Raw genomic sequence first — 9,736 nt, forward strand, 5'->3', positions numbered from 1 at the left:
TGAAGATGAAAGAAAGTGATGTCATTCCATATTTTTTTATAAATACAAATCTTGTGCAACGCATTACTTGGAGACGTCAACTAGTTAGTCGATAGATAAATCTTTGTGAGATTCAATCTCAGTACAAATACAGCTATGCTAGCCTTGGAGGTTAGTTGAAGATATTAATGAACTAACAACGTCATGAAGACCAAAGGAACACACTAAACAGGACATGGCTAAAGTTAAGGATGAGTTTAAAGCAGCATTAGGTTATCAAATAAATATCTCAAGCTTTAATCATGTAAACAAAGCTATCTTTAATCCAGCATCCAAAAATACAAAAGCTGCAAACCAGCCAAGTAATGCTAACCACTTGAACTGCAAGTGGTTAGCATGCGTAGCTCATGTAGGGGAACCTACTGACAGGATGTTGAAAAGCCAGAAGAAGTTCCATCTTCAGTTTGCCACAAACCACAAGTCATTTAGCAGACAAATGACATCAGCATAAAACATCTTGCCCTAAATGTAAGTGTGGGACAAAGTACAAACACCATGAAACATAGTGGCAGTGACATGCTGTGGGGATGCTTCCTTTCAGTGGCACAGATAAGCTGATCAGAGTTGATATGAAATAGGAGGGAGAAAAGCACAGGACAATCTTAAAAGAAATCCTGTCAAAGGTTGCAAAAGGCTTAGAGTTGGGACAGAGCTTCACATTCCAACAGGATGACTTTAATCATGTTTCCAGAGTGACAATGGAATGATTAGACTGAAGCAATTTAAAATGTTATAATGGTCTGGTCAAAGTCCAAATATAAATCTGACTGGTAATATGAAGCAAGACAAGCTAAATTTCAAGATTGCTCTGCATCCAATTTGATTAGAGTTGACTTGAGTTGTTTTTCAAGGAAGAATGGAAAAAGTGTCACTCTATACCTGGGAAAAGCAAGTAGAAACATATCTGAAAAGAGCTGCAAATGGCAAGCAGAGAATGTAAAATCTATTGATCCAAGGAAGCTTAATACTTTGCATAATTTCTACAGAATTATGCACTATTTTGTGTGGGCTCATCACAAAATGAGCCCACACAATATACTGTAGTTTCTGGTTGCAATACAACAAAATGTGAAAAGTCTGTAAATATGTTTGTCAACAAACTTTATTATGAAAAACTCATGCCAGCAGTTCTCAGAAATACGATGCACATATGTAACGCACATAACATCTAGCAGATTTATCATCATATGGTGTTTAGTTTTGATAGTTTGTGGGTTTTTTAAGAATAAGTTATGAAGATGGCAGAAAAAGACTTTCAGTTTTAAAAAAACCTGAGCTCAACAAAATTCATTAAAAAAGGTGCAGCTTACTCTTAATATATATTTTTTTAAAGATATTCTTAGTAAAGAATATCGTATAATCATCTCATCAAATATTAACAAAATCAGATTTACTTTGTTTTAGTTCTGATGTAAAAGAAAATGGAAACCATAAAACGTAATGAAGCTCATTAATTTAAATGGTTTTCCCTTTTGGGTGTTGGTGTAACTAAAGAAAGGGAACTTAACTCCATTTTACATCTACAATGAAAATACCTTCAGTGTAAACAAATAAAAAACAAATGGTGATCGCTACTTGCTTAAAATTTTGTTTGCAGTAAATGCCAAGTTGACTAAAATGAGTGACATGAAATCTTGAGAGAGCAGAAAATAAATCAAACTTATTATTTCTGGGCCTTCCCCCAAGCCTGTCTGCCAGGACACAGTGAAGTGCTTGAGATGGTATTTTGCCCTCAATGCAAATTAATTAAGAAAGTAGGACGATACAGTTGGCTTCTAACATTATCTTGCTAAGATTTAGATAAAGTAATCAATATCACTTTCAGTAGGCAGATTATTTCCCTCTGGAAAAGGCCAGGTTAGCACAGATCCCACCCCCACAATGCTACAGTGAGCTAATTAACTTCTCAGTTATGTGAGAAACATGAGAGCAGTATTGATATTCACTTATAACCTTAGGCATGGAAGTTAATCAGCACGTTTACCAAAATGTCAAAGTATTCATCTAACATGCTGGAGTTAAATTGTTTACTGGCTCCGTATTTCACAGCCTCCTTAGATAGAATCAATGGTCATTTACTCAAATGTGGTTTAAGGCACTTGTGAGTCAATGCAATGTTTAATTCCAAGACCCATACAGATTTATAGAACATGCAGGCTCTGTTTAACTTTAAGACTGAAGAGTGTTGATTGATCTACCAAGCTCAACTCCTAATTTTATTCTTCAGTTTGAAAAAAACCCATGTTGATTAAAAAGGCAATTGTGAATTTAATTGTGAGTCAAATCTCATCTATTGTGTTATTCTTCTTTCCACGTGTTTTGTATTACAGTATTTGAATGTGCTCTGATTCATATGCAAAAGAGAACCCACATTGTTCCATTCTTTTATTATATATGCCTCTGGGGGTCTGTTTGATCTACAAACACAAATGTGCCATATTTCCAGACATCTTAACATTGTCTGGGTACGAGTCAAACTGGTTAAATCGAATTTGATATATTATCATCTTCCCCTTAAATAAATAAAATTTATTTTTATTGGATAATAAAAGCCTCATGATAACTGCTGGGTGCAATAACTTCAGTGGTCTCACTGCCTGTCCATATTAATTGAATTTTGTGCAAAACCATTTTACCCACATGTGGAGGGCCAAACTGATCTGATTTGGGTTCATTATTTTTCATTGAGAATTACATTACCTTGCATACCTGCAATGTTTTCTGAAAGCTGAGACCAAACAAGAGCAAGCCTCATGCGCCTCACAAGAGAATGTTTTATGTTTTCGACATCTTTGACACTGCCTTGTGCTCAGAATAAATTCAACTGCCATCACACTTCGAGAGTCACAACCCAGTCATATAATACTGTGTGGATACTTGGTGTTTAGCCATTTTCATTTTAAACATAAAATACATTTTATTTCTAAAACTCAGTTTTATTACTTTGTTTTCCTTTAGACCCAATAAAAAGGATTTTAAAATAGTAAAAATAGCAAATGTGTCACAAAAACCTTCCCAGAATAACAGCTTGTATAGAATTATGCATAGATTCTGCTTTATACATGTACACACAGGGAGGTGTTTCATGTAGTTTACCGCTTACTTCTACGTGCAGAAGCAGCAACTTTTTATGTTCCTTAAGTGTTCATCTTCGATTTCAAAAGAAATCCTCCATCTTTGATTGCTTTAAGGTCCATATTCCCTTTATTTCAACACAAAGTCTCTTGAGATGTGTGCAATCCAGATTTATGTCCTTCCTTTGAATGTATTCATGCAGGTATAACTCCCAGAGAACCTATGGATTTCCTCAAGGGCAACTTGTGGCATGAAGCTGGAGGGTTTGGAGAGACAAGGGACAAAGTGTTCAATAAAAGGCATAAATTAAGGTGAAAATGTTTTTAAAAAGCCCAGATCAAATGAAAAGAACAGAAAATATGAAAAGAGAATTTGTTTTACCTTTTAAGTATAACAAGGGCGTGCATTGTCCAGGGCAAGTAAAGGAAGACCTTGTCAGTTCTGACAGCATCAACGGTCTTCTGGGCAACTACTTCAGGCTTAAGTGGTGGAAAGAGCTGAGGAAACCTAGAAAATAATACATTTAAGATTTGGAGATAAATGGAGCAATCTTATTAAATGAATAACTTTTTTATCTGGTTATATAGATTCAGAGCTTCGAGTGTCTACCAACCTGACTCTCATACCCCGAAACATCTCTGTGTTGGTGTGGAAAGGAAGCACAGTGGTGCAGCCGACACCGGGACAGTCCAATAAGCCAAGTGTCAAACTCTCCATGAAAGCCAGTGATGAGGCTTTAGAGGTGCAATAGTCTATGGCCCCAGGGATTGGGGACTGGGACAGGATGGAGTTAATGCACACTACATGGCCGTGTTGTAGTTCCAGCATTCGAGGCAGGAAAGCTTTTGTTGTCTAAAGCATTAACATAAAAAGAGAGAAAGAATGGAAGAAGACGTCTGCAGTGTCATTACATATTATATTTCCCATTACATTTAGCTGATAATTCTATTTATGTCTCCTTATGACAAGGTCCTTTGATCTTAATACAGAAAAAAATGCCGAGAGTTTCAAAACTCCTCCGATGTGAGGCAATTTGGAAATTCCTCACTTCACCTGCCATAATAGCAGTCATGACTGACATGTCCGGGGTGCCTTCTGCATACACTTTCATACTATAATCAAAACATAAAAGTAAGGATAATCCACCAGAAGGAATTCCCCTAATTCTGCAGGCAAACAATCTCTGCTTTGACTTGTGAAATGCTTACCCAGAACTGTCCCAAGGTGTTGATATGTTGAGTTTTCAGAAGAGCATCGTCATCGCTGTCCATAAAACTTTTACCATGCACTACAGCTGCATTGTTCACTAATATTGTAACATCTCCAACCTTGGATAAAAAAGAACAAGATACCATGGACATTAAAATTGAAATGAAATGCTGGAAAGCAAGAAGATGTTTAAAAGGTAGATGGAATTGCCTCTGCTTGTAGCTTTACAACACTTAGGACAGTTTACCTTTTCTCTCACCACTTTGGCTTGTTTGTACACTTCGTCCCGATTGGCCACATCACATACAAAGTAGCAGCATTCTGATCCAGAGAGGGAGATTTCTTCAGCTGTCTCTTTTAAACACTTCTCTGTTCTGCCCCAAAGGATCACCTGATAAGCAGCAAGATTTTTAAAGGTTAGAGACAAATAAAGAGAGGTTCTGCAAAGAAACTGAGCACAACACAAACTAATTAAGTGCACTCTTATGTGTACTGTATATTATGTGAGAGGGTAAAAAGGGGATTTACTTATTCTTTATTTGTTATAGTCAGTCTTTGACTGAACATGACATCTTTTATGCAACTTTTTGGCAATAAGACATGTTGCTCTTTTCATTGATAGAACAAAGAGGCCATTTTTACTCAAACAAATAGTCTTCGTACAAGATTAAAGGCTTCGAGGTTGCTGTGAATGAACTGTCTCTTCATCCACCCGTACACTAAATGAACGCTAGTCATTTGAGCAGGGAACTTGGTGTTGGCTGGGGATGGGAAGGAGGGGGACCCAGTGATTGGGCAATTAGATCTGTCAGTCTTTGGGGTCAGGGAAAGGTAATGAAATCACGGGGTCAGCCATCCTCATCTCTCAAATACAAATTCTCAGAGAGATTACACAGCTTGTTGGGCAGATGAGCCTTGTCATTGCTGGTAAGGGAGTCCGAAGACAATGTGTGTGTGAAGAGCTGAGGATGTCAGTGCAGGCTTTGGCTGGTTGCCCATGACTGTGAGAATAGCACTGGGCAAAAATATCCACAGTAAAGTGATCTTGCATATTTAAGTCAGGAAGCGTGTAGTCAGCAAGGCTGCTTCTTGGCCCAATGTTCAGTCTGGAATCTCGTATTATTTTGCCAATGTTTATTTGTAAACACCCATTTACTCAGTTGGTATGAAGGAATTTACATTGACTTTGAGATATGACTCTAAAATATGTCATTACAAAAGTTATATTTGAGAATTTTGCAGAAACTGGATTTTTTTTACAGTGTTGGTGTTCTAAATATATGACTGCACAATCTGGAGATTTGCTATTTGTAGAGGCGAATCAAAATCAGTGACTCTATACAATCAACTAAGGTGTCTTAGTTAATATTTTGCCAACTGGTATTATAATTTGAAATGTACTGCTTTGTATTATATGATTGAACCTGAAAGTATGTAATTAAGTTTTAATAATTCCATATGATTGGAATAATTGATCATATACTGTAGTTCTGCATGTAGATGGGATCTAATTGCCTTGTAAAGTACCTTGAGATGGCATTTGTTATGAATTAGTGCTGAATAAATAAACTCAAATGGAACAGAACCAAATACAGTATTGTCAGAAAACAATGGAAAATCTTCAGATCCAGTCTTTTCACATTATGATTCTCTTTGGTAGTGTTCTGGTTAATGGTGAACATGGTAGATTATCATAAACAAATATTTAAGCAATATAGTTTAGGGGGACCAGCGACTACATTCTTCAATGTGCTCTTCAATTCCTTATCATAACTGTTGGCAATCAGGAGTTTTCCTCCTTCTGAAAACAGCTCTCGTTTGATTGGGGTTTTGTTTGTTTGCTTCATTTGCAAGGCCATTTAAGTAATCACTGAAGGAAGACAGGTCTTGATAAATAATTTAAAGCTTTTAATAGGATTTGAGCCAGACAAATAAAGTTGACAGTTCTCATTAAAACTCGGCACTTAAAACCGTGTTCTCCTGTTAAAACATTATTTAATTTATCAGTTTATCACCCGTCAAAGCACAGAGGACAATCAGAGCAAGCACACATTGGCCAAATTGACATCTGAATAGAAAACTGTTTATAATTGTTCTTGCAAAGGCAGTGTACTTTGGTGGTAAACCGCTGATTGCTCCAACAAGGCATGCCTAACAAGACATAATGTCAACACACGAATCAAGTAAAAGCTCTCTAATCAACAAATTAATGTGGTAGAGCTTGAAAGAAATTCTTGACAGAGATAGAGCATGTCACTCGATACAGACTGAGGCACAACTCTGTGTACTGAGTTGCTTCAGCTGAATTACAGTGATACTTTATCTCCCAAGTCTCAATGTATGGGTGGGTATGAGCCCTCCTTTTCACACCCATTGTATGAGCCAGCAGAGAGGCGGCACACAGAGGGGGCAGCAGGAGTTCAGGAGGCAGTCGCCTGCCGCTGTCTAATTACTGCAGAGACAGCAAGGTCAGTTGCAGGGCAATACCCAGCTGGGAGTGGTGTGCTTCCCGCCTCAAGCACAACATAAGCACAACCACACAAACCTGTTGTCTGTGTATTGCTTTGGTTCACCTTCCACATGAAGGTTTACTTGTGTTGTTGACAACTATTTTTCTTTCTAAAGTTGGTTTCAAAAAGGATATTTGAAGAAATGTACTTTTAAATGCGTCTATACTTTGACTTTCTTAAAACTTTTTCTACATACTTTCTTTGCAAACATGAGTTTCCCTTTGCAATACATGCAACATATGTCAACTTGTTCACAGTTGAATCTACCATTCTTCATTTTGGTAAATGAAGAATGGTAGATTCTTCATTTACCAATGAAGAATCTATATATCTATAAGCTATAAGATTTTAATCTTAGCCTACATCAAACAAAGATCTGAGCAAAAGCAAATCAGGGACTTTTGACTTTCAGTCACAATGGGGCTGACACCTATGGTGAGTGCAAAGTTCACATAGGTTAGCCATATCCATAATTGCCCGCCTATTTCCTTCTAGCATCTCTTTATCCACAGAACAATTGTTACAGACATTACCAAAGGTGTTGTTTTCAAAGCCCTCACACCTTGATAACAGTCGACAATGAGGTGCTGAAAAGCATAGTGACATCCTTTGTTGTGCAGCTGCAAAGAAATGCTTTTTAAATCAGTTGGTTTCTTCTTGCTCATTCCCCTAGGATGTGGCATCAAAAGATGCATGAAAACAGTTAATGTGCCAATGAACTTTCAGCAATGTTTTCAAACTGGTAAAATTGTGTTTCAAAAGATAATTTGAGCTGCAATGCCTGTGTCACACATATACAGATGGTTACAGTCATCAACTTTCAATTGGTCTGCTCAATGTGGGTTGAAATTACAACATTTTTAACCCATGTGTAATGAAGGCGACCATCTGAGGTAATCAAAAAGAGCTTCTCCATTAACACAACCCTATTAAAGAGACAACAGTAATTTTCAAGCACTTGGCTGTGCAATGTTCATCTTCAAGATTAGTAGCCACTGGTGGATTGTTATCCTTAGCATAAAGCAGTCTGCAAAGCATTTCAGATCCAAGCAGAAGCTCTTGGTTAAGATTGACAGAGGATAGGAGTGTTTAGTTGAGAGGGCAAAAATGGGCTTCATTACTACTGAAAAACATAAATTTATAATAAACATGACCCTGACAAAGTTGACCTCCAACAGGTCACTAAAATGTGTAGAATATATATATATATATTCAGGGATAGGAAACTACTGTAATTTGAAAGTGGACTGTTCTAATGCATCTCTCATGGTTTAACTCACAAGAGACAAATTAAAAATGCTTACAAAGCCATTTTCTAATCTGCAGGAACTGCTTCAATAATGCATGCAACAGAATGAACTTCTACTGTGGATATGCTGGTAGATTTTCCAGGAGATGAAATTTCACAAATAGAAAAAAAAAGTATAACAGGTCACTGATCTGTTATGGCTGCGAATAGCTCACGGAGTTATGCAAAACTTTTGCACACAAACCATTCCCCAACTCCACCTTGCAAAAATAAAAAAAAAAACAGTAAGACAAAATGTATGCATTATGTTGTCTAATTATTTTACCTTTTTGGCTCCTTGCTTGGCGAACTCCATGGCCAGGTGACGTCCAATTCCTCGACCTCCACCAGTGATCAATACCACCTCCTTACTTAAGTCCTTCTTGCTGCTTGGCAACAGCGACAACAAACTTGCCCGGACTATATGATAGAACATTTGGATCGGGAAGAAAAGCATACGAAATGCGCTTTTCAGCTCCATCTCGGAAAGTGGTCACAGACAGCAGACAAGTAATGCGCTGACTAGCTCTAATGTCCTCCAAACAGTGCGCCGCGGGAGATATCTGCAAATATATATATATGTATATATATATATATATATATTTTTTTTTTTTATCTACAGCCTCAGAAACTTTTTCATGAGCAAATCGGACGCGGGATGTTACATAATGAAACCCAGAAGTGCGTTTGTTTTGAGCGCCTTGACATCCTCGAAGGGCATCAGGCTCTTGAAAAGTCTGAGTAATCACTCATCTTTGCTTGTCAGCCACCGAGTGAGACGCAGAAGCGTGAAAGACAAATCCAAGCGACGCAGTGTGTTGTGCGCTACTGAAACCGCCGCGGTCTTTGGTGTTGTGTTCCTGTCCTGTCCTGCTTTATATATTACCCCCTCTTCCTAGACTTTGAGCTATTTTCACAAGTGGAAAGTCCTGGTGGACCTAGAGGGGCGGATTGTAAGGGTATTAATCCTGATTGACATGTTAAGTGTGGATGAATATTTTGCTCCAGTGCCCGTCTGCCCCGACTGGTTGCGTACTTGCATCTTCTCCACCCCCTTTATATGTCTACAGCAGCGCTGGTTCTCAATCTGTGGTCCAGCTCCCCCCTCCAGCGGTAACCCCCTGTGCGTCCCAGGTGGGTGCTCAGTCTGCTTTGGGAAAATTTAACTTCGTAATCCCGTTGACCTGAATTTAACCTCATTGCATAAGTAACAGAATAACAGTAGTGTTGCAATCGCTCAACAGCAGTAAGACAATACAAAAATCACTTAGGATTTGCTAGGTAAACAAGTTTGAGGGAGTTTTAGACAATGTCCGAAAAGTAGCTGGGCAATTACACCATAAATCAATCAACTGCCCCCAATTAATTACGCTTAACAACTAAGCAAGCAAATAGTGAATCAGTGACGTCCAAACAAACATACCCATTAGAAAGCAGTGAGGGGTTTTTTTTACGGTTCTCTTATGTTGACGCTTATCTGTAAAGTGGAAGGAAAATACTTATTTAAAAATTAATAAATAAATAAAAACCCCATTTTCCCATCTCGTTTTTGATTTGAAATCCTTTGACGAATTTCTGTGCCACAAACTCCCTTCAGAAGTCTACTAATGAGTGA

General features: G+C 37.9%; 1 protein-coding gene across 1 annotated transcript; it reads right to left on the reverse strand.

The window, feature by feature from the left end:
- Nucleotides 1–1,123: 1,123 nt before the first annotated feature.
- On the reverse strand, nucleotides 1,124–9,166 carry dhrs3 (dehydrogenase/reductase 3). The gene is made up of 6 exons (XM_005802179.2): nucleotides 8,408–9,166; nucleotides 4,571–4,714; nucleotides 4,323–4,442; nucleotides 3,728–3,966; nucleotides 3,496–3,621; nucleotides 1,124–3,370 (listed from the first exon to the last, which is right to left on the reverse strand). The coding sequence occupies exons 1-6, from the start codon at nucleotides 8,600–8,602 to the stop codon at nucleotides 3,286–3,288; spliced, it is 909 nt and encodes a 302-aa protein (XP_005802236.1). The 5' UTR covers nucleotides 8,603–9,166; the 3' UTR covers nucleotides 1,124–3,285.
- Between the last annotated feature and the right edge of the window lie 570 nt (nucleotides 9,167–9,736).

The sequence above is a fragment of the Xiphophorus maculatus genome, chromosome 20, assembly GCF_002775205.1.
Source record: "Xiphophorus maculatus strain JP 163 A chromosome 20, X_maculatus-5.0-male, whole genome shotgun sequence".
Taxonomy (NCBI): domain Eukaryota; kingdom Metazoa; phylum Chordata; class Actinopteri; order Cyprinodontiformes; family Poeciliidae; genus Xiphophorus; species Xiphophorus maculatus.

Coding starts and splice junctions, on each gene's coding strand:
- dhrs3 (XM_005802179.2), bottom strand. CDS start 8,602: ATGGAGCTGAAAAGCGCATTTCGTATGCTTTTCTTCCCGATCCAAATG. Junction 4,715..8,407: donor CCAAGCAAGGAGCCAAAAAG/GTAAAATAATTA, acceptor GCTGCTTATCAG/GTGATCCTTTGGGGCAGAAC. Junction 3,371..3,495: donor GCCCTTGTTATACTTAAAAG/GTAAAACAAATT, acceptor CAAACCCTCCAG/CTTCATGCCACAAGTTGCCC.